Source organism: Phaeoacremonium minimum (genome assembly GCF_000392275.1).
Source record: "Phaeoacremonium minimum UCRPA7 unplaced genomic scaffold PA7_03_scaffold_301, whole genome shotgun sequence".
NCBI lineage: Eukaryota > Fungi > Ascomycota > Sordariomycetes > Togniniales > Togniniaceae > Phaeoacremonium > Phaeoacremonium minimum.
Window position 1 is genome coordinate 104735 of NW_006921206.1, and position 25289 is coordinate 130023.

Consider the following 25289-nt stretch of genomic DNA (forward strand, 5'->3'; position numbering starts at 1 on the left):
CATGGAATTTCGACGGCTTTAGGATCTAGATTCCAAGGTTCGCCATCGATTACCGCTTTGAACAAAGTTTTGCATCCGGAGAGTGTCCTGCTCAGTGGGCCAATTGAGCTCTCTATTGATTCTTGCCCAAGTAGTGTGTTGGATGCACCCCAGTAAGGCATACGGCGCATCGTGGGTCGGAGACCATAGAGTGCGTTCAGTGACGCTGGGTTGCGGATCGACCCTCCCAACTATACCATAAACGCATTGTCAGGAAAGGTAATAGTGAATCTAAAGCCAACTTTGAAAACACTCACGTCAGTCCCGACACCAAGTGGGCTGCCTTTCAAAGCCAACAGAGCTGCTTCTCCACCACTACTACCACCGCAGGTCAATGTTCTGTTTCGAGGATTGACTGTGCGACCATAAACACTGTATCTCTTTGTCAGAGAAGGTATTAAATGCACAAAAATGTGTCACCTTACTGGTTTATCTGCTTCAAGTTAGCTTTATCTGATGTGGTCGAAGTAAAGTCCCTATTGTCTCACCGTCTCAGGCATCATGATGGTCATGGGCACATTTGTACCTGACGGAATTAGCTTCGGTCCAAACTATGCGCAATATCAGAAAGGATTGCTGTTCTTACGGGTATATATCACGGCGCCAGCTTGCCGTAAGATTGATACAAGCGCGGCGTCGTGCTTACAGATCCTACCTAGCCAGCTCGCAAGGCCCATATTGTTTTCTCTATCTGCGACGTCGAATCTTCAAATGGTCAGTAATCTTGGCTATTCGGTCGTGAAACCATGAAATGAAAATGCGTACTGATCTTTTAGTGAGATTGGGAGGCCGTGGAGCGGTCCGACAGGTCCACTCTTCACCAGGGCATCGTCGAGCTCTTGCGCGCGGGAGAGGGCATCATTGATCCAGAACTCGGTAAGACAATTTGTCTGTAGGTCAGAGAAGTCAAATTTATTGTTATAGAAGTCTACTTACCAATTGATGAGCGATGATTGCTCTCTTGCAGTACGCTGTTGTAACAGCCACTGCAGACCACACGCCATGAGCAAGCTTTAAGAGGAGTTCATCGACATCATCTAATTCCGTGATTTCTTCTTCTAGTGGTGTCAAAATTCCATAGCTGGTTGGCAAAGACAACACGTTTAGCACATCTTGTGGTGGCTGATCTATAAGCCATTGTGTAGGTATCTTTGAGTGCTGTTCAGCTTTCTTATCTTGGCATTTGATAGCAAGTGCTTCAGGTAGAGACATAATGGCGAGTTACTCCTGGTTACGGAGCATTGCTGAGGAGATGAATCCAATAAGCAAATGTTGAACTTATCTTGAGTGGCAACTTGTTCCTGTACTAACCCCGTTCCCGAAGAATTGGTACGGCCTATTGCAGATCAAGAAGCCGTGGCCCAGCATCATTAGTCTCGGATACTTATCTTCTTGTAGGTGGATCAACTTACCTAACTAATCTGTCAGTCATTGGACAATTTTAAAATGTGATTGCCTGACTACAAGCAATTAGAGGTTGCAATGTGTACGGGCTTTTGCATTCATATTTAGATATTGTTATTTGAAACAAACCCAGGTTATAGTACTTAAAAATATTTGGATCATGACGATAGTTCTTTATACACCCATTTTTGAATAGCCTGCCATGCTTTCTCCCCCCTTTGATTGCTCGTGGTATTTACATTGGTGCGATTGAAGTAGCCAACGCTGTTCGGCCCAAAAGCTGTTTACCATTCGCGAACTTTCAAGTAACACGTAGACTCCTGCAAAGGATATAGTGACCCGCTTACACTCTCCATGCCTATAATAAAGATGGTTAGAACAAAATGAGAATGGGTTATACTCGAGAGAACTCACAGTTCTCGATATCGGCAACTCCAGGATAAACACCCTTCCTACGTGTTCCGTCTAAGTCAATGATGTCGCAGGTGTGCTCTGGGTTTTCGATGCGGTTTCCTAGTTCTAGGTCATCTGCTTCCGGAGAAAGTTTCTCGTGCATACAGAGACTAGACTCGTCAAAGTCGAAGTTTCTGATGAGATGAGACATGAGAAGTTCCAACTCAGCCATGGCAAAATGGCGTCCGGGACAAGCTGATTAACCATTAACTTAGATATATCGAGAGTAGCATCATCGTCAATCACGTACCAGATACGCCGCCCCCGAAGAAAAGCTCCTCTCGGTAGAGTGTTTCATTTTTCAAGAACCTGTCACCTTGGAAACAATCCGCATTGTCGCCCCAGATGGCCGGGTCAAACGACGACGCACGGCTCATGATCCTGATAAGAGATCCTTTAGGGAAAACAGTATCGCACCCCTGGAGCTTAACATCTTCAGTAGCTGTTCGTCCTGCAAAGACAGCAGTCGACAGACGCAGCGTTTCGTGAATGGCAGAATACAACAATGGTGTCTCGCGCCTGAAGTCCGTGCCCACAAGAGAATCGGCTGGCAAGGCGTCAACTTCGGCCTTGATTGCGGCCCAGAGCTTTGGTGATTGAAAGAGATAGAGAAATGCCCAGCCTGGTTGTTCACCCTACACCTTGCGTTAGCATAATGGCATGTGCTTATTTACAGATTATCACAGGGTTACTCACTGTATTGCCTTGGAAGCCGAACAACTGTGCGTATGTCAGAGATGAATACAAGGTGAAAATAAAGGTACTAAACTCACAACCATGTTTACCCATCGATTAGCGTGAACAATGTCGACATTCTGATCAATGACAACTTGCATCATGTTTCTCCATGTTTGAGAGCATGTTTCCAATCCACCGCTCTTTTGCCACTGGATCAATGCATTTGTGACCTGGTCCCTGGCCTTGGCGCCTTTCCGAGCGGAGGGGATGATTTTATTCCACCACTCTGTTGGCAGCAGTGGCAGAGAGGGAGTGGTGTTCAGAGCTCGAAGATTCACAGCAAAGTTCTGGAGAGCGACACGCGTTTCTCTGACAGGCAGATCTGGTCCATAGATAGCCTTGAGATTTCCTGCATATGCAAGTCGGTAGAATGTTGAGTGAAAGGGAACCAGTCGACCTTTTGTGCCGATTTCTGTCCGAAGCACAGCGATATCCTTCAAAAGCGTGGTCTCAAACGTCTTTGAGACCGGTCCAAGATTCTTTGCGGATAGCTCTCTGTGGATTTGCTTTGCTGCTTCGCGAAGCGTCTCCTTGTATGCAAGTCTTCTACATGTTAGTGTACCACTCCCTACGGCATACAATGCAGGTTCATCAACACTCACGGCGGGACACCCCAAACTTTGTAATGAAGTCGGCGAGCGAGAGCAAATGCGTCGAGCATAGGAGAACGGGCGAACAGTTTTCGCATTGGTTCATGGTCCAATAGGTAGTATGTTGTTTCGCTTGCCCATGGCACTGGCAGTCGCATGTACAAAACACGATGTTTCAAGCTCGGCGAGCGTTTGTAAAATTCGTTATGATTGCGGTCTGATATTTAACAACATAATAATTAGCACGTTTTCAAGTAATATATGAACAGGGTGAACTACAGAATTCTTTGTAATTTGTTGTGTGAATGAATGTCGTAACAATGCGAAGTACGGCTGATACTGCCACAGTAGCCAGCAGCACCACTGCGGCACGCCGAAAAGCCTCACTGTTCAAAATCTCTGTAGTCAGAAATGCCATTTTGACCAGCGTGTAATTGACAAAAGGATAGGAGATCTTGCCGTCTGTCAAAGACATTTGGCGAATAGATACTTGCTGCCATATGTCAAGTGAAATATTGCCTTCTACCTTTCCTTCGAGAATTCTGGCCTGAGGCACAATTCTAACACGGCTTATAACGGCATCTTGCCGGCTTCATACAAACACCTGGAGATGCCATTGTGTGGACCAGATGAGCACTGACAGCCTATCATAGTGCGCTGCCTTGACTCGGGAAGATCCACCTCTTAGCCGTCCGGTGTCTTGGGTACTACCGATTATCGTTTTTGGATATCGCCAAAGAGTGTGATTGGTTACGATTCAGCCACTGATATCGATGTGGGCCTATAGGAGGTGTTCTTATCTTGCTAGTAAGAAAACCAATGATCTGCATCCTACTCACAACACTGCATACGTAGGGCATGGCACTTCTGCGGCTTCATGGGTGATGGACTTGAGATAACGATCAAGGACTTGTAGAACTAGGCATGGGAGGGCTGGTTGCGATTCTTTGGATAAAGACCCGATGTGCGCGAGCCAGCCTTGATGTTCCCACGATTCTTTAGATACTCACTTGCAAAGCCCCATCAATTCGAACACCAGAAGGGATATCTGAAGCGTTTATCGACAATGGAGACTCTGAAGAACGTGGTTGACAAGGTGGCACTGAGAGATGAGCATGGAAACCATGTTTCTATGTGGTACAACGAAGATGTATGTATGTCTGGGAAGACTTGTTAAAACCCTGTTGACAACCTTAGATTCGGCCAATGCCCCCTCACAGGCGTACCTGGACCGGTTGGACATACTTCAGCTACCAGAGTGGAGTTGGCATTATCATTGTTACATGGTCCACTGGAGCCTCTCTGCTTGGGCTCGGTTTGGTGAGCCGCTGGCTGAAGTCTCTTCTGCAATTCAAAACTGACCATTGCAGAACGCGTGGCAAGCCATCTTGGATATAATTATTGGCTACACCTGCGTTGGTATATTGACCATGTTGGGTTCTCAGATGTATGTCACCTGCTCTTCAGCCTTGAATCAATGATGGCAGTGCCCTAATCCTTGATGTAGTGGCGGAAAGTGGCACATTGGCTTTCCAGTTGCATCGCGATTCACCTGGGGCATGCGCGGCGCATTCTTTCCTGCATTGAACCGAGTGGTGCTGAACTGTGTCTGGTGGGCTACCGAGTCTTGGTTGGGCATGATGTGTAAGTACCTCACCTTATTTCATTACACGACATTGCTCTCTAATAACTTTTTTTCTGCAGGCGTCCGAACAACAATCGGAGCGATTTGGCCTTCCTTCTACAATATTCATAACACCTTTCCCGACTCAGTACCTATGGTAACTGGTGACTTCGTGGCTTGGTTCATCTTCGTGTTAATTTGCCTAGCGGGGGTGATGGTCAAGCCGGAAAAGTTCCATTGGCCGTCTGTGGCAACTGCAGCCGTCAATCTGGTCACCGCTTTAGCTCTCGTTGGGTGGTTCTCACACAGAGCTGGAGGCGCAGGTGTTCTTTTCAAGGACACACAAACCCTCACTGGAGTTGAACCCGCAAGAGGATCTAAATTTGGCTGGGCTTTCATCCATGGCATCACCACGGTCATTGCCAGTCAGTCGACCGGAATTCTTGGCTTTGCCGATTGGGGACGTTACGCGAAGCGCCCCGCATGTCAGCGATACCCTCAAGGTCTAGGAATGGGGTTGGCTGATATGATCTCGGTAAGGATCTATCACTCACCCTTACCTTTTACTTCAAGTTACTGATCAATAATCAACGTTCAGGGCATCATGGGGATCATTGCCGCCTCTTGTTGCGCTACAATTTATCCTGACGCAGGTCTTGTCTGGTACGTGTAGCTTTCGATTAGATTTTTTTCAAGATGGCCTGCTAACCCAATCTGCAACAGGAATCAGCCATTGTTGCTCACTGCCATCCAAGAACACGAATCATCGGCTGCACGTGCCGCGGTTTTCTTTGCCTCGGTGCCAATTCTTATGTCACAGGTCCTAATTACAGTGTCTGGCAGTAGTATTGCTGGTGGTAGTAAGTATTTCGTTTTTATTGCAGAACGGACTTTGCTAACGTGTCCGGTTCATTAGTTGACATGTCTGGGCTTTTGCCAAAGGTATACTATTATGAGCATCACTTTTTCTTCTCACTTATTCTAATGTTCGGGCAGTTCATTAACATCCGTCGTGGTGGCTATATTGTCATAATAATCGGTATTGGTACGTGACCCCTTTTGAGAAATGCTTTCAGCTGTCACTGACATGACAATAGCGATGCAGCCGTGGATACTTTCCAATACCGATAGCAAATTTCTGTCTGTCATGGGCTCTTATGCCATCTTCTTGGCACCTCTCAGTAAGCAAAATACCCTTCCATGTTAGCATCCCACACTGATCAGCGTTACAGCGGGTATTTTGCACTGTGAATACTATGTTATTCGCCGGCAGCGTCTTTCCCTCCAAGATCTTTATACTCCGAACTCATCATCATCATACTGGTACTTTCACGGCTTGAGCATGTAAGTCAAAGGCTTTAGAAGTGACCACCGTACTGTACGCTGGCTAACAAAGAGTATAGACGAACTCTTGTCAGCTTCTGTATTGGATTCTTTCCTTTCCTGCCGGGTTATATCCACAATATTACACCTTCGATCCATGTCTCAGAGGGTTGGAGTCAGTTGTTCTATATGGTAAGTCTTGACTTCTAGCCAACTACCGCTCTGAAACTAATATTTTGCTTCAGTGTTACCCATTAGGTTACTTTGGCACCGGAGCTGTACATTATGCTATTAGCTATTTCTTTCCGCCAAAAGAACTCGGTAAGGTCGATGAGCGTGATATCTACGGTACATTCGCACCCGGTGAGAAGACCCCGTTTGGGATACTCGTGGGAGTCCATCCTGAGGACATTGAGGCAGGTGGGAGTGACTCAGGCGACGGAGAGTCAGTGCCCCCTAAGTTGGCCAACGCTGAGGTCCAGGATGCTCGCAGTGCGTAATGAACACTGCTCATCATCGTGCTAGCGATACGTGACCTCATGCTTCCGAATCGAGTAAGAAGATGTAATTATATCAATCTGATATCAAGAACAGTAATTGGAGTGAAACGGTCTATAGGTAGAGAGCAAGATAGCTGATAATTGGGTTATTGGATGTACCATCTACCCTTATGGAATTTTAGTCGTACGCTCGTAGCCACTGCCGTAATACTTACTCCTTGCTCTGCTATCTCTGATTTGGATCCACTATTTGTGAAGTGTGACATCGCTATAACTGATAACAACCGGGCTAATGGACCGGACTGAGAGCACCGAGGAGCACTAGCGGCAATTGAGATAGCACTAGACCAATATGTAATCGCCTTTCTGCACGAGCAGATTTGCCTACTCTTGCCCACTTTCCCCCGCGACCTTCCACTGACGAAATTCATCTGCACTACAAGGGCTACCGGCGTACAGAAACGGTGGTGCAACAAGCCTGCAATTTTGGACCCTAACCTCGACTCCTTTCAGTGTTCTCGTGGATCATCACAGCTTCATGACGGTCCGTATCAAAGGCCAAATTCAGCTCCGATGATAGGGAGTCCCGATTCGAGCACTGCTCGCTCAGCAAAACGAGCCGCCCTCGCATGCGCAAGTGTAAGTTTACAAATGCGCCCTTCTTGTTAGGCAGTGCTAACGGATGTCGATAGTGTAGAAAGGTATGCAAAGACCAATGCGGTATATTATCGTCTTAATTTTGACATAATATGCGCAGGGCAAGGCGAAATGTGTCGTCTCAGATGACTCCAATACATGTCGTGAATGTCAGAAGAAAAATAAAGAGGTGAGATTCCCGCAACCACAGTCTTATCAGCCACCACTTACAAACAGATATAGTGTGTTTGGCTTGGATCAAATCGTGGCAAATGGAGTCGAGCTACTAGGCAACAAAAACTCGACAAACCGAAGCAGCAATCAGGACGACGGTCGCCAACAGTCACCTTTCGAGATCAAAGCATTGAAAGAGGTTTGCCTCGCTCGCCACTCGGTCCATCTCCGTCACACAGTTACTCAAGTGAAAACTCGGCAGCTCAATCAAATGCCTTGTCAGAGATTGTTGATGTTCATAACCCGGTACATTTCAAAGTTGACAGTGCATTATTTCCCCTTGGAGTACTAGCCGAGTATGATACCATCAGCCCACCCTAGTATCAAAGTTTTTGCTGACAAGCCTGAGACAGAGCGAGTCGGCAAATTGAATCTAGTTCTTCAGACTCTCAACCTCCAAACCGTTCGCCATCTCCCAATGGTTCAACTCGTCGTTGGGGACCATCCCAAGTGCTAGGTGTTGCAAATACCAGATACTTCCATGGCGATATTCGACAACGTAAGTTCGTTACTACTCTACCAGCATACATTGCTTACCCCAGTATCAGAACTTATACCTCAGGGGAATATCAAGGCCAGGCCCAGCATTCTCGCTGATCAGGTTATTACCGACACCCAGGTAAGAAAGGTACACCCGCTGCGATGTGACACAAAGCTAATCAGGTCTTCACCTAGGCCGAAGAGCTATTCAGAATGTAAGATATTCCTATACTCGTCCAGACCTTGACAGAATCTGATCTTTGTAGATATTTCCAAAAGCTAAATCCTCAGCTTGGATTGCTGGACCGAAAGTCGGCAACTCCACAGTCTTGCAGCCTTCGGTCGCCATTCCTGTTCATGTCCAGTATGTATATCTCTCATCTCATCTTCACTCAATATTAACACAAGCAGTTTGTGCTGTATCAGCGAGATTCTACAAGAAAGGCATACTCTATAATGTGCTTCTACAACATGCCCGGAGATCAGGATTGGAAGCAATGCAAACGGCCAAGTCGACAGCAACTGTGCAAGGTTTTGTTATTTTAGCAACTTGGTCTCAACCATCGGTCTCTTACGAAACAGATAACGCCTATCTGTATGCTGGGATTGCTATCAGGTGCGCTTTCCCTGTACCGCTAGCTAAGAGTATTCAGTCCACTGATCTTGATATTAGGGTTGGCGTCGAGATCGGTCTGCATCGTAAGACTGTTCTACGCTACTCAGACAACATGGATCCGTCAATCAAACAGATCTATACGGGTGAAATACTCTCGAGAGAGCGTACCTGGTTTTGTGTCTTTTTTCTGGACCGATCAATGAGCGCGTTGACTGGCAAGCCACCGCAGGCTCCAGAAACATATTCAATTCGTGAAGTCGACAAATGGTGGCGCCGGCCTGAATGCATCTTGTCCGATGTTTTCATTTCAGCCCTGACGCAGCTTCTTAGGCTTTTATACCGTTGCTTCGATGTAATATATTCCTGCAACGACACAGTCACTGGGGTCTCATCAGGATTAAACTACGTGGTTGTGGTAAAAGACTTACAATGGCGTTTAGACGAATGGGCTCAGATATGGATACAGAATCTTAGGGACTTCTATCACGAACACGGGCAAGAAGGGCCGTTAGACCTATATCTCTCAAAGCTTCGATTGTTTCGATCGTTTTACAATCTTGTACCACTTTCTTTCGGACTTCAGCATTGCACAATCGACGGCTTCAACCGTGTTGATCAGATATCATTCGTTACTCGTTGTTACGAGTGTGCGGTGACCACCCTAGAAGTCGCCAACAAGGAGCTGGCACCGAGTGGAACTTTCAAATTCGCGACTGATACTTGCGTCATTGCAGTCGCCTATGCGGCATGCTTCTTGCTGAAGCTCATTGGACCAGAATTCCGACACTTGTTTACGGAGTCAACTGTCCTTGATCTTGTCAAATCAACGGCCTCTCTACTCGAAGAGGAATCAGAAGATGACCGGCATATTCATTACCTCTACTCTTTATTCCTGGGCAAGCATCTCTCACTACACCAAGTGCCACCTGCAGCATCACAAACCCCGGGCCCATACACCCAACAAGCCCAGTTCTCATCGTTCTTGGTAGCTAATCCGGCCGTTGACCTACATACGACAGATATTAGTATTGATTTAGACGGCTCTCTGAATTTTACGTCCAATGCTGGAACTGAGGTATTCCGGCCAGCAGATGATATGAGTTCTGAATGGATTGATAGTGTGCTTGGCTTGCAGAACAGGAGGGACGATCCGTTTTCGTCAGGATTACAGATGGCACCTACAACTATGCACGGCGATGAGTTCATGCTGGATGACATGTCAAACTATCGGTGACCAAACGACAATAAGCTGTTCTTGGTAGAAAACACATTCTTGTGGATAGACAGCAAGTTAGGTTCTAGAATGTTAGATTATTATCGCATGCAGAAAGTACGTAGCAAGACTTTAAAGCTGTACGTTAATCTCGTGGCCAGTCGTACTTATCTTGTCCTTTCCGATCATCGATACCTCGGCTGTGCCATTCGTTTGGGGTCTCGCACTGGCTCGAGCTCTCAACAAGTGTTTCAGCACTTTCCCCGATGAGGTTCGTGGCAGCACATCGACAATCTCCACTTCTTTCGGTATCTTGTACCGAGCTATGCGTCCATTACAATACTCTTGTAGCTCTTCAGCTTCCAGTTTCTTCCCTGGCTGAACAACTATGTGAGCTCGTCCGGCCTCTCCCCACTGGGCATTGGGCACACCAATGACAGCTACATCTCTCACATAAGGATGCCCAATCAGCACTGCTTCCACTTCCGCCGAGTAGACATTTTCTCCGCCTGTGATATACATGTCCTTCTTCCTGTCCAGAATGTAAACAAATCCATCCTCGTCCTCCCGGCCGATATCGCCGGTACGAAGCCATCCATCTTCCGTAAAGGCTTTAGCCGTCTCTTCGGGGCGATTCCAATACCCTGGTGTTACATGTGGACCCTTGATCAAGATCTCACCCGCCTGTCCATCTGAGATGTACCGCCCGGTACGAGCATCCGTGATCTGCACCGAGCTCTGGGGTGCCCGCATCCCAGCCGATCCTGCTTTGACACGGATAACATCCTCATCAAGGGGCATCCCCACCGTTGTCGCCGCTTCTGTCATCCCGTAGCCGTCGACCATCTTGATCCCCCTATCCAGCCACCACAGAATATTTGAAGGTGGGTTCGGTGCACCTCCAGTAAATAGCGCTTTCAGAGTTGTCCACTTCTCCGGGGCAAAGTTCTCTGCATACCTCAACAACGTCGCCATTTGTGGAACGCAGAAGTAGTGAGTGACCGCCAGATTTCGGTCTGCCAAGTGGCGGTTGGTCTGTACGGCGTCGAATCCAGGGGTGATGAGCAGTGTGCCGCCGCGTAGGAGAGGCGCCCAGATCTGCACGACGAGCCCAATTACATGATACATGGGACAGTCGCAGAGAAAGATGCAGCCTGTCGAAACCTCGCCCAAGTATGCATAGTTTGTTGCGGTGGCAAAGAGGCATCGCGGCGTTAACATCACTCCCTTGGGTATCCCAGAAGTCCCAGAAGTGTAAAGGATAGTGCAGGGCTTGTCCAGCGAAACAGGTGACAGCCGAGTCTGAGATGCAGATTGTGCAGCATGAAGAGCCTTTATAAAGGAGCCAAAGCTAAGACACCTCGTTTGATATCCATCGGTGGTGTCTCTGGCCTGATAACAGGAGATATGTGTTTCGATTGGGTCGCGGCTGTAGAACAATACCGGCGAGCAGTCGGCTAAGATGCTTGCCACCTCGGGCGGTGATAGACGCCAGTTCACTGGTACATATATAGCATTCAATCGTAGTAATGCTTGCTGAAGAATGATTTGATATACACTGTTATAATCGAGCACGGCGACCCGATCGCCTGGCTGTACGCCTTCAACATCACCAAGCACCGTCACTGCCCGTTGGACGTCGGCGTCAAGCTCATGGTGTGTCCACCGGAGGCCACTATCAAGCTCGACGCAAGCCAGACCATTGGGACGTGTGCGGGCGTTGAATGTGATGGGATCGGCTGGGGGACGTTCCGCCATGATGTGCGGTGGTCATCTCAAGATTATCAATGCAAGACGCGCGGAACAGAGTAGGGTCGTTAGAAATCCACTATCGCTATGCACGCCCGTAGCGTATGCATGAAGCGTCTCTTTATTTCTCCAGATCGTGGACCATTCCTCATTCTCCCGACTGATCTGAATGTTAACTCAATTTGTCCAGTATCATTTGGCCGTATTCTGATCATCAAGGCAACATGGCCAAGCTCCTATCACGAGTTTCGAGCAAGGACTTAGGGTATCTTTAGTTGAATCCTTCGTTCGAACTTGGGTCAATATTTGTCAAGCACTTAGCACGACAGCGCTCAGGCTAACCTTCGAACGTCCTGACGTCAAATTTTCGAACCAATAGCACAGGGCCACTCGGACTCGAGCCCACAGTCTTTTATGCGAGCTCAATACTTCATCGGACAAGATTTCCCATCCTCCACGCTGCGGCTCGACAACAGTCGCAATTCTGCAGTCGATACGTAAAATTAGCGCTTACCAGTAGGTCCTCATGTAGATCCTAAGACCTCGAATTCGGACCAGGGTTTATCATGCAGGGCTAGGGTCAATCTCAGCACTGGCCGGTCTCTAAATCGTCCAGGGACTTCGACTCGATGCGCGGGGCATCGATCAATTTGCGATCCCGCGCGCGTGTATGAGAAGGTCTAACGCTAAGAACAGGCCAATTGTTCTGGCGAAAGAGCTGTAACATTGTTTTATTGTCAAATGGTTTGCGTAAACGATCAACAAATTACAACGTTCGGGAGTATTTGTATCAGCCCCCAGGGTGCTATTCTTTGCGTCGAAGGTTGTAGATTTCTCCACCCCGACTTGGGAAGATCTGTCATTAGTATTGCGTTCTACACGCCAACCGAACCATGAGAGACAATGGCCGACACCGAAGTATGGATCGTGCACATATCAACGGGACATTTCAGCCGGCTAGCGGCTACGACCAGCCGTTCGTCAACGACCATGCAGATGGAGCGGCCAGGAATGACCTCGGCGGGCGTGGTGGCGACATCGACCGTAGCACCGTCGAGCAAATCGCCATCATTGGAATGGGAATGCGTCTTCCAGGCGGCGTCCATGATGCCAGTGGCTTCTGGGACCTTTTGGTGAACGGACGAAACGGACGTTGTGAAGTCCCTGCGAATCGTTACGCCATCGACGCGTGGTATGGTCCTGGCCAGCCACTGCATATTGGCACCCGCTGGGGCAACTTCTTGCGAGACTACAACCCGGCCCATATTGATACCAGTTTCTGGTCAATGTCAAAGGAGGAGGCGGAGACAATGGATCCGGAGCAGCGGTTGTTGCTAGAGGTCGTGTACGAGGCCTTCGAAAGCTCTGGTAGACGCGACTTTCGAGGGGATGAGGTTGGGGTGTACGTGGGCACGATGGGCACTGATTGGGAAAGAATTGAGCAAAACGATAACCTGAATCTGGAACCTGTCCGTGCCGACATCTATGGCGATTATATATTGGCAAACCGTGTCTCGTACGAGTTCGATCTCAAAGGTCCAAGGTAGGTCGGCCTCACCTGGCTAAAGCCTATACCACGACGGAACGAACGTGCTAAGCTTGACCATAGCATTGTCTTGCGTACAGCTTGCTCCTCATCGATCTCAGCTCTACATATGGCTTGTCAGGACATCCGGTCTGGGGAATGCACCTCCGCCATGGTTTGTGGAACTAACCTTATCATTCACCCCCGTGACACGGCCTTGATGACGGAGCAGGGAGTTCTTTCTCCTTCTGGATCATCGAGAACCTTTGACGCGGATGCAGATGGGTATGGCCGTGGGGAGGCTGTCAATGCAATCTTGGTGAAGAAGCTGTCCGACGCCGTCAGAGACAACGATCCAATTCGCGCCGTCATTCGCAACACCTGTATATCGGGTGATGGAAAAACGCCAGGGCTGACAGTTCCGAATCCTTCTAGCCATGAGAAGCTGATCAGACGAGCATACGACGCAGCAGGTATCGGGGATCTCTCGACAGTTGCCATGGTAGAGTGTCATGGAACAGGGACAGCGGTATGGATGACACGACGAGGTATCTTGACATGCGCTGCTGGCAAACACTGACTTGCGAACAGGTCGGAGATCCCATCGAGATCGAAGCAATCGCTAACGTTTGGGGAGAACATGGCATTCATATAGGTTCGGTACGTGCTAGGACGTGTTAGATGATTGAGACTAGACGGTATCGAAGCTAAGAGTTCTCTTCAGGTGAAACCAAATATCGGCCACGGAGAAGGTGCATCCGGCCTCTCGAGTATTATCAAAATGGTTCTTGCTCTAGAGAACCGGACGATTCCTCCTAACATAAACTTCAATACTCCCAATCCAAGAAGTAAGTTTCAATACATTCGTAACACCAGCGCTCAATCGGTTAGATCGTTTCGTTGGAAAGGCTAACCTTGAGCCTCTGTTCACTCAATGTAGTACCGTGGAAGAAAGCAAAACTCACAGTTCCCACCAATGCGATTCCATGGCCTGTTGGTCGCTTGGAGCGAGTGTCTATCAACAGCTTCGGCATCGGCGGCGCAAATGCTCATGTAGGTTTTTGTTTCTGGAATTTCATGGAGATCATGCCAGGCTTGCTTCAATTATTTTCGCTTGCTGACGGTCAATTTAAGGTTATCCTCGAGTCATCCACGTGCAACTCCGTTAACGCGGCTCCTGGACATGGCTCGGATTTGCCTCGCAATCCGCCTGAAGGATGGCAATACCTGCTACCTTTTTCCGCCAAGAGCCAGCATTCGCTCCTCAAGCGAGTGGAGCACATAAATTCATACCTATTAAAGAATCCCCAGAGCCTGTGCGACCTGGCTTATTCCCTGTCAGTGAGACGAGAGTCGCATTGCTTTCGCGCATTTTCCATCATCAGCAACCCCGTTGAAGCAGGTGATGCTCCAATCGTCAATAAGGTTCCAACCGATGTCCCGCAGTTGATATGGGTATTTACAGGACAGGGGGCCCAGTGGGCTCGAATGGGCAAAGAGCTTATAGAAAAAGTGCCTTTAGCAGGTCAGCGCTTGAAAGAATTACAAAACATTCTCGACGATTTGCCAAAGCCCCCAACTTGGACACTCAAAGGTAGGATCATTTGATGATCCTAATGTTCCTTTATGCCAGTTCTGTGTTTTAATCCGACTACAGATGCGCTGTTTGCCCCGCAAGAGAAAAGTCAACTTTATGAAGCCGAGTTTTCGCAGCCGTGTCTTGCAGCAATACAGATAATACTTGTCGACCTTCTACGGTCCTGCCGTGTAGGACCAGCAGCCGTCGTTGGACACTCGTCTGGTGAGACTGGCGCCGGGTATGCTGCCAATGTCATAACCGCAAAGGATGCCATGATTCTTGCCTACCATCGTGGCCAGATCACGCCGCCCTTGAAGGCTGCTCATCGGGGTGGCATGGCGGCAGTTGGCATGGGAAGAGAGGAGGTCGAGCCTTATTTACGAACGGGCGTCATTGTTGGCTGCGAAAACTCTCCATCCAATGTCTCCCTATCGGGAGACAGTGATGTCCTAGAACGAGTAATGGAGGATATCAGGCACAAGCGGCCAGAAGTGCTGTGTCGACCATTGCAAGTCGAGTGTGGGTATCATTCGCGTAAGTTCCTTCCGCTTACTAGCCTCCTCAGGCAACTCTTCTGTTTAAGTTAATTTACAATAGCACACATGTTTGCCATTAGAGGCAATTTTGACGCTCGAGTGGCTGGTATTGCTATTGGTAGACAGCCCCGGGTGCCATTTTATTCCTCTGTGACAGGGAATCTCAACGTCGACTTCCCTCGAAGTTATTGGTCTACTAATATGGTTTCGCCGGTTCTTTTCAGCACTGCGGTCGAGACTCTGCTATCTGACTTTCCTTCTGCCACGTTTATTGAGCTTGGGCCTCACTCGGCGATGTCTGGGCCCCTCCGTCAGATCCTGCAGAAGAACAATCGCACGGCTGATTATATACCGACGCTGGTTCGCAACATGGATGGCCACGCCTCGATTCTCAGGGCTGCGGGTCAGCTGTGGGCGAAAGGTTACAAGATCGATCTCAACACTCTTAACGCTCGAGGCAGATTACTCACCAATCTGCCAACCTACAATTGGCATTATGATGCCGAGTACTGGATGGAAGGCCGAGTGTCTCGCGACTGGCGATTCCGTAGATTCCGCCAACATGAGCTCCTTGGGATTCGCGTTCTTTACACTGGCGACGCGTTACCCGCATGGCGGTGCAAGCTTAGGGTTGGAGATGTGCCTTGGTTGAGAGACCATAGCATTGGCGGCGAGATCCTGCTCCCTGCAACAGGATACATAGCCATGATTGGTGAAGCAGTGAGACAGCTTACCGGGTCGACAGATTACTCTGTACGGAATGTTAACTTCCTATCTCCACTCATACTCGGCGATGAACCTGTGGAGATAATCACCTCGCTTGTGCCAATACAGGATGCAAAGCCCTCGCCATGGTACGACTTTTCTATTTCCTCGCTGAGTGGTGAGATATGGACGAGGCTAGTGGCAGGACAAAGTCGTGGAGGGCCAATATCCTTGATGCCGCTCTCCAGTGTCACGAAAGAGCTACCGAGGAAGATGTCTGCAGAAGGCTTCTATTACGCCTGCCAGCGACGGGGCCTAACATACGGCAATTTATTCCGCGGCCTTACTGAGATAAGCTCCCACACAACCGAAGGCAAAGCAAAAGCCATCGTTCCGGATCTCATTCCAATTTCTCAACATACTTCACAATATGCGATACATCCGACAGCCCTCGACTCTTGTCTTCATTTAGGGATGGTTTCGGCCTCCCGAGGACTAGAACGAAATTTTACTTCAGCGTCGGTGCCGAAATTTATCGAAGAAATGTATATAACAGAGCATCAGTCGGGTGCTATTGCTGTTGAGGCCGAGACAAGGAATAGTCCCCAGCGCGGTGCACTTACTGACTTCATTGGTATCTGCAATGGGAAAGTATGTTTCCAGCTCCATGGCCTAGAGGTGTCGTCTTACAGAACCAACGAGCTTGTCGACGAAGATCCGCATGCCGGATCTATCCTCGAATGGAAAGCCGACATTGACTTCATTACACCAGCGCGGTTGTTCAATCATTCTCAAAATGTTGGATCAGTGATTCAAATTAACAGGCTTGCACTTGCTTGCCTTCTAGAAACTCGAATTGAGCTTGAAGCCCTAGAAGGGCACTCCTCACACTTAAAAATGCTCAAGGGCTGGCTGAATAGAACTTACGAAGCCGCGGTTAGGGGAACCTATGCCGGAGTGTCAGACTGCCAGGAACTGGTCGCAATGAAATCAAATGTTAGGCAGCACGTCATAAAAGACATTCTGGACGTCTGCTCCAGGGACAAAACTGTTGTGAGGGACATTGCATCTCGCATACATTGGACCTATTCTCATGCTAGGGCGTTTTTCTCCATGATTGGGGTCTCAGATTCGCCAATTCCGACCAATCTTGGTTCTAAAGCACAGACTCTGGAGTTTTTCCATGATGATGTTGATATGGCAGATTTCTTTACTGTTTTAACCCACCAAAATCCTCGCCTACGAATTCTACAGATCGGCGCTGGAAGCGGCGACAATCTGGGTAGATTGCTCACATACCTCCAATCAAAGCAAAAAGTCCATCTGTATGACAGCTTTACAGTGATTGACCCCAACCAAGAGACAGTCGAGGACGCAAAACGAAGGTTCAATAAGTATCCAGCTATAGAGTTCTTAACCATGGACATGTCGAGGGATATGCTATCGCAAGGCTGCAAGGAGACCTTTTATGATCTTGCCGTCATTTCAGAGACCAAATCTGATCAGGAGACAACGCACACAGATTTACTGTGTGCTGTTAGGAGACTTCTGCAGCCACACGGAAGGCTCCTGATCCAGGATTTCAATTCCAATGGTGCAACAATAGGGTATCTCAGAGCCCTCGAATCGCCCTGGTGGTCGCCAGATAGAGAAGCCAGCATAGATGCATGGCAAGCCGCCCTGCATGAGACCGGGTTCGACGGCAAAGATACGTCGATGTTTGAAGGTGTGTCAAGCAGCGTCATAGTCGCCCGCCCAACCATTGCAGCAATTCGATCTGTAGAGAAAGTATACGTTCTCTGTCGCAATACGACAAATCCTTATATCTCTGCTTTTACGAGCTTTCTAGCCGCGACTCGAGGCATTGAGACGTCTTTCGTTTTGATAGGCGAGGAGCTACCATCCGGCAAGCCCATCATCAGCCTCCTAGACCTTGAGGAACCTTTCCTATGCGACATGACACCAGACATGTTCAGCGCCTTCAAAAAGTCAATCATGTCTGTGCATGATACTAGTATGCTGTGGGTGACGAGTGCGTGTCAAATTGAATGTAAAAGGCCAGACTTTGCATTGAGCATTGGTGCTTTACGGACTATCCGCCACGAGACTTCAGCCGACATCATTACTCTCGAAGTGGATCGCTACGACAACGAGGCGTGGAAGGCAGTGGCAGACTTGCTTGACAACTTCCAGTACCGCAGTATTCATGACGAAAGTGTTGAGCCGGATTCAGAGTATGTCTTTTCGAAGGGCACTATCATGATAAGTAGATTTAGAGCAGCTCGGGTGAACGATGAACTGCTGGATCACACACATCAGCCTAGTCTGAAAAGACTACTGGTCGATAATTCAGGGAGTCCACAGGACGTGCAATGGGTCCGCTCAGAAGAAGCTGATTTGGCTGAGCATTCTGTTGAAGTCAAGGTTGCAACTATCGCTGTTCCCGAAATGGGCTGTAGTGGTTACGAGGGAAATGGCGTTGTGAGCCGCATTGGATCACAGGTTCAACTTCTCCATACGGGAGATCAAGTAATTTTCTTCGGCAGTGACTCCTGTTCAACGCGGACGGTGGTGTCAGAAGCGCAGTGCGTAAAGGTTGAAAGCTTTGTTTCTGCAGAGGCTCCTTTTATTCCTCGCTCTTATATACAGGCAGTCTATGCACTAGAGAAAGTTGCAAGACTTAGCAGAGGTCAGGTACGTCAAATTATTTCGCAGTGGAATTTCAGATAAAGCTCATACTCTTAGTCTCTTCTCATAACTTACGCCTGTAGCACGGGAGGTCTCGTGGCATTAAATGTAGCAGATATTATTGGTGCTGAAGTTAGTATATTTCGACACACAGACAACACATCTCTAAAAAGGTAGCTAATCCATATCTGCAGACATATTGCACCGTGGCAAATCGAGAAGAGGCAGAGTATATCTGTAACAGCTGCGGTGTATCTAGGGACCGCGTATACTATGAGACATCATCATCTTTACAGCTTCTCAACCCTGAGGGTTTCGAGGTTGTGCTCAATCTGAAAGCCGGTGTCAATCGAGCCAAAGCCATGAATTGCGTGGCGCCCTTCGGCTTATTCATAGATATGATTGACAGCGACAGTAATGCCGCGATACTTCAACCAGAGGTCTTTTTTGGAGACAATCGAACATACGTAAGCGTTGACATTACCGGACTTGCTCGTCATCGTGCCCATATTTTTCAGAGGTTAGTAGACTCAAAGGCAAAAGAGTTGGGTAAGTCCAGTAATTTGACAAATTAACAAAATTTCCAGTGTGTTCGCTCGCGCGGTAGAACTATGCCAGCAAGGCCAAAGAAAATCAAAAGTGCAGATTAAAGCATTCGATGCTGCCTCGGTGGCTCAGGCTCTGGCTTACAGAAGCAGTAATGTCAAAGGTTGGGAGCAAATTGTCTTAAACATGCCTGAAGATGCAGAAAAGACTCTTCATATAGGTGCAAGTAGACTACAAACTCACCTACATCCGGACAGAACATATGTTTTTGTTGGGGGTCTCGGTGGTCTCGGCCAGGCCATTGCTCGGTTTCTCGTGGAGAAGGGAGCACGGCATCTCATCTTCTTCTCTCGATCGGCAGGAGCTGCCGCCGAAAAATACTCTGATTACGTCAAAGAGCTTGAGTACCAAGGCTGTAATGTTCAAGCCATATCCGGCGATGTCAGCGCCATGGACGACGTACGCAGGATGATCGCCGTTGCTACTCATCCCATTGCTGGTGTCTTACACGCTGCTATGGTCCTGCAAGATGTCAATTTCACAGACATGACTTACGAGCAGTGGCAGACATGCGTCTTGCCAAAGGTTCGCGGGGCGTGGAACCTCCATAACGCTTTAAAACTGTCTACTAAGCCCTTGGACTTTTTTTTCTTATTCAGTTCTGTCTCCGGTCTAGGCGGCCCGGTGGGACAGGCAAATTATGCTGCCGGCAACGCCTTCCTTGATGCATTTGTACAGTATCGTCATTCGCTCGGCTTGCCCTGTTCAGTTCTTGATATCGGAATGATGCGTGGTATTGGCATTCTCGAGAAGGAGACATATCGTCTTGAGGCCATGCGAGCCGACTCCTTGCATGCGTTGCATGAACAAGATCTTCTAGACGCACTCGAGTTGATGCTGGATCGTTCTAATGCTGATACAGAGCAACAAACTTCCATTTTCAATGGCTACACCAGCAGAGGCCAGATGGCAATTGGCATGAGGGTTGGCAAGACATTGGCGACTTCATTGAGCCCGGCGTCCTGGCAGCGCGACCCGCGAACCTTGTTACTACACAAGGGTATGCCTGTGATTTTGGAACCGAATCATGTAGAAGCGAATGTGAACAGCATCAAAGAATTTCTTCAAGAATGCAATGCAAATCCGGCTGTTCTTGAGACAGACAAGTCAGCGGCATACTTGGCAAAGGAGATTGCAGCGGCTCTTTCAGCGTTCCGGATGCGGGAAGGCGAGGAGCTAGACCTTGATATTTCTATGGAAGCAGTTGGTGTGGACTCACTGCTGAGCATTGAACTGCGTAAGTGGTTCAAGCAAAAATTAGGAGTTGTGTATAAAATACACGAAATCCGTGGAGCGGAGAGCGTGAGGGCTTTGGGAACGATGACTGGCAGGAAGATCTTGCAACGATTTCAGAATCATTGATTGATATGTTAATAGTATATATGATCTAGCAGCATCGTACCTTGTTCACCTTCAAGGTAAATGACTTGTCCTGTTCATACAATCTTATGCCAAGCACGGTGGCAAGAGCCATTTTCCGTGTTAACCATAACCCGCGCATCATTTGATTAGTCGACTGATGTTTCAGTGAGTAAGGCATGCAGTTTGTTTCTGGTCTTTGTCACTTGACCAGGCATTGCCAGGCTGAGGGATTGCAGATGATGCACTAAGGCTATCCTCGCCTACATCAGCAATCTTTCTGGTCAATATCATGTCTCAGATGGCTCGTAGGATCTGCCGAAGTGACCCACCGCATTCCTGTGCTCTGATTTGCTAGTTCGCCCAATCTCAACTATCATTGGCGGTCGATTTTAGCTGCATATCAAGATGCACCAATCAACAGTGCTGACGACTCACTGGACCCCAAAACCATGGCCCATGTAAGTTGACGATTCATATCAGGGCGGTTTACGGACATGAACTACTGCCCACTCAACGACAATCAGCAGACCACCGGGTGTCCGGACAGCTAGACTTCACTGGTTTTCCGAGAATTCTCTAATGCGTAAACGCCGATCGGCCCAAACCGTTGTACTATAGAAGCAGGCCTCTCACAGAGGTGGCTGGCCCGATGCTCTACCTGCCCTGCTAAGCTGCTGTTTACTAGCCGAGTCATGGGTGGGTATGTCAGATGCAAAGGAGAAGTGACGGTACCCGACAGCATAGGAGCTCGGCGTTCATAAGAAAGCTCGTCTCCCACACCAATTTGATCTGGCATTGAAGCATTTACGCTTGTCCAGTCAGTAGACACCTTTTCTTGACGACATCTGCCTATAGCTCGCATCATTGCCACATCCAAAATAAGACTTTCACCTCCCTTTCTTGTGGTGGCAGTACAAAAGCATACTACGCCACTTCGAGTTTATACTATATTTTGGGATCGACATACAACTTCCTTACCGCGTGTGGTTTATGCCATGGCGCCTTCACCGTCGCTCTCTAGCGTCTGGGCTCAATTTCATCCGCCAAAGCCCGATTTTACGGATAAGGACCTACCGGATCTTTATTGCAAGGTCTACATTGTTACAGGTTCAAATACTGGAGTCGGCAAAGAGCTAGCCCGGATGCTTTATAGCAAGAATGCCAAAGTCTACATCGCTGCGCGGTCTGAGGAAAAGGCCAAGAAAGCCATTGAAGACATCAAGACATCAACCCCTACATCAACGGGTGTGCTGATTTTCCTACCTTTTGATCTTAGTGACCTAGCAAAGGTGAAGTCAGCAGCGCAAACTTTTCTCTCTCAGGAGACAAAGCTTCACGTACTCTTCAATAATGCAGGCTTGATTGGAAGCGACCCTCTTACGAAGACTGTTCAAGGCTTTGAGACTGCTTTGGGTGTCAATTGCGTTGGCACGTTTCTCTTCACAAGGCTCCTCACCCCAGCACTCGTTGAAACTGCAAAGACAGAGCCGCCTGCTACAGTTCGTGTAGTCTGGCTATCATCATTTGGCTTAGAGCTCTATGCGGAGAAGGATGTGGGCATCCCCACAGACAATCTGGACTATCACAAGCCCAGGCCTGCCATTGAGCGGTATGGTATGAGTAAAGTCGGGGCTTGGGCATTAGCGGTTGAATTTGCCAAACGCTACAAGGCAGATGGCGTTATCAGCATTCCCATTAACCCCGGAAATCTTACGTCTGAGCTTGCAAGAGATCAAGGGTTTGCGTTGAAAGTCACGGCCAAAATAATCGGATATCCGCCTGCTTATGGGGCATGCACTGAGCTGTTCGCCGGCATGTCCCCACAGATTACTTTAGATAAGTCTGGAAGTTATGGTGAGTGATTACTGTCTACTAAGAAGAGCCACAGGATGATAGGACTAACCTTACCAGTGATCCCCTTTGGACGATTTCATACTCTTCGGAAGGACTTACCTAACGCGACCAAGTCGGAGAGTGAAGGTGGCACAGGTGGAACACAGAAGTTTTGGGACTGGAATGAGGCTCAAGTCAAACAATACCTCTAAATGTGCTGATTCTCTTCTTTCATTTGATCGAAGCTTTGAAATCAGTTGGCCATCATTCAGCTGCGCCGATATAATCAGATCTAGCACCATCCATTCAACTTGCTAGGCAGGAGATGGGTGATGACCCAAAATCTAATCACACGAGAAGATTACCAATCTCAATGATAATTTCACAGTTATGGTGGCATTACCATGGTTGCGGTCCAAGGATTGCATCACTCCCGAAGATCTCTCGGAGTGCTGGGGTAATCTTTAATATGTGCTTCCTGTAGCGGTTAAAGTGTTTGCTTATCACCATTATCCCAGGACTCTTAATGCTAGACTCAGATGATATTGATCCGCTGTATTCAGCCTAGAAGGATTCTCATTTTGCATACCTGCGAATTTAAGCGCTTCAATTCCCTGCTCTTCTCGGTCCTCTTTTCAACTAATGTCCGCATTCTCACCATGAAACTCGCCGTTCTCACAAATGTAACAACAATCGCGTTGGGGGTAATTGCTCAAGAGCTTGAGATTGAAGTAACGTACGCCGTTGAATGCACTAACAAAACAAAAAACGGCGATTTTATCGACGTTAACTACAATGGTACATTCACTGATGGGACCATATTTGACTCGAGTTTGTCTCCAATAACCATTTCTGGTGCAGTGTGTTGATATAAGTAGGCTATGACGAGAGCGGATCAGAACCATTTGGGTTCGCACTCGGTGCAGGAGACGTGATCAAAGGGTAGGCAATGGAGCAATTAGGTGTTTGGCAGATGGACTGATTACCGTCTAGGTGGGACATGGGCTTGCTGGATATGTGTGTAGGAGACAAGAGGTACGTACTTGAGTAGCTAAGTTTTCTTGAAGAATACTACTATAATACGATGGATATTTTAAGCTCAGATATGTACTAATTCCCAGTAGGAAGCTAACTATCCCGCCTGAGTTTGGATACGGGAACCGTACCGTCGGACCTATTCTAGCAAACTCGACCTTAGGTAGGAACTTACGGGCTGTCTGATTTTATGGTGATCTTCAACTGACTTATTTGTCTTATCAGTTTTCTATACCGAGCTGATGGGTATTGAAGTGAAATAGAGACTATAGGAATGACGAGAACTGATCCCGTGAAGGAAGCGTGCCTAGGCAATTCAAAGGGAATGTAGGGTTTGGAGTGTCTACTTCCGCGTAGAAGACCTGATGATGGGTTTAAATAAGATGAAGAGCTACAACCTACGAGAATCTTCGAATGAGTCTAGTTAGGACTGTTTGCCAGGTTAAGTGGTTTCTATTATCTGGATCAAATCTCAATGTAATCTGGCTACACAATTGATCGCAGAATTATCGCTCCACTCTTTCACCCCTCGTTCTTCCCAGGAACGGCATATCATCAGTGACACCTTTGATCTCATTCGCACACCATTCATGGGCGCCGCCGCCACTGCATAGTGCCAGGCTATATCCTCCCGGTGGGACATCATTGCCGTCGCCAGCGCCTTCGCCAAACAGGTAAAGAGCATCAATAGAGCCAATAGACACTGAATAAGCCGTTCCGGCTGTCCAGTACAGAAATGTACCACAATTACTGCAGAAGCCACGGCGTGCGCCAGGAGAAGCGCTGTAATGGCGCAAGGTATCTGTTGATGTTGTGAAGTGAAAAGCAGAAGTCGGCTTCACCTTGTGCCAGGGGAAGAAGACGGAGCCGGTTTGCTTGCGACATTGGGTACATTGACAAGTACCGGACTATAAGATACGACGGTCAGAAACCTTTGAAATAATAGCATCGGCTTAGGAATATAGGCGAGTATGAATAATATATAACAAACCGATTCTATAAAGTCATGATCCTCAGGAAAGTCGACGTGGTATCGAATGGCACCACACAAACAGCCCCCCTCAATTGACTTAGGCTTTGGAAACTCGGTGGTCGACATTATTATGACGCAGATTGTCTAGGAGATGTCACAGGCTCGCAGCAGACAGCAGAATTCATTGCGTCTCTATATAGGTTCTAATCGAGATATACATCCCAATGGTCTGGTAAGACGGGCATTAAATCTCATCTTGGCGCGCGGAGCAATACTGATGAAAGCTGACAAGAAGCTGGAAATCTTATCTATCGATTGGCTCTCACATAGTAAAACTTCTTGGTACGTCACTAACTTGCCGTACCTGCCAATTTGGTCGAAGTGTCTCCCAGGACCACCTCAAATCTAGGAATCTCGATTGGATTTCCGGCCTAAGACACCCGCATCGCATCTATGACTTGCAGCCAAGACTGAAACATTCTAGATCCAGCCGCAAACTCCAGGGGTTTTTTATCAGCCGAAAGACTGATTGAAGAAGCTGGGCGGTCTCACTTGTCTCTTGTCAAGAAACGCAAAGATACATTTAAGATGAAGCAACTCCGAGATCACCGAAAACTTCGAATTAAATCACAGCTCAAGCGCTGGCTAATTTTCATCAGGATATAGACTAGTTGGCCCACCATAAACTACTGATCTCCGACTAGGCGTGTGGCTGTGAGCTTGACCTTGCTGACCTCTGAAGCTTCATTACATCCTACTTTAGGATTACAATACGTGACACGGTAGACCGATGCACTTGGTTTAAAAGTTTGAACAAGAATGAATTAGGCTGTTTTCCCCTACTCCCA

General features: G+C 48.0%; 3 protein-coding genes across 3 annotated transcripts; 2 read left to right on the plus strand and 1 right to left on the minus strand.

Moving 5' to 3' along the window:
* Window positions 1-1727: 1727 nt before the first annotated feature.
* UCRPA7_3991 (putative cytochrome p450 protein) lies at window positions 1728-3322 on the minus strand (the record flags this gene model as incomplete). The annotated part of the gene is made up of 6 exons (XM_007916550.1): window positions 1728-1801; window positions 1858-2091; window positions 2147-2531; window positions 2593-2616; window positions 2670-3177; window positions 3237-3322. The coding sequence occupies 6 exons, from the start codon at window positions 3320-3322 to the stop codon at window positions 1728-1730; spliced, it is 1311 nt and encodes a 436-aa protein (XP_007914741.1).
* Window positions 3323-5769: 2447 nt separating this feature from the next.
* UCRPA7_3992 (putative ncs1 nucleoside transporter protein) lies at window positions 5770-6671 on the plus strand (the record flags this gene model as incomplete). Its single annotated transcript, XM_007916539.1, has 6 exons — window positions 5770-5790; window positions 5845-5893; window positions 5946-6029; window positions 6081-6192; window positions 6252-6363; window positions 6417-6671. 6 exons carry the CDS (start codon window positions 5770-5772, stop codon window positions 6669-6671), a joined length of 633 nt encoding a protein of 210 aa, XP_007914730.1.
* Window positions 6672-12519: 5848 nt separating this feature from the next.
* On the plus strand, window positions 12520-14015 carry UCRPA7_3993 (putative polyketide synthase protein; the record flags this gene model as incomplete). Its single annotated transcript, XM_007916549.1, has 4 exons — window positions 12520-13142; window positions 13560-13653; window positions 13716-13784; window positions 14001-14015. The coding sequence occupies 4 exons, from the start codon at window positions 12520-12522 to the stop codon at window positions 14013-14015; spliced, it is 801 nt and encodes a 266-aa protein (XP_007914740.1).
* Window positions 14016-25289: the final 11274 nt, after the last annotated feature.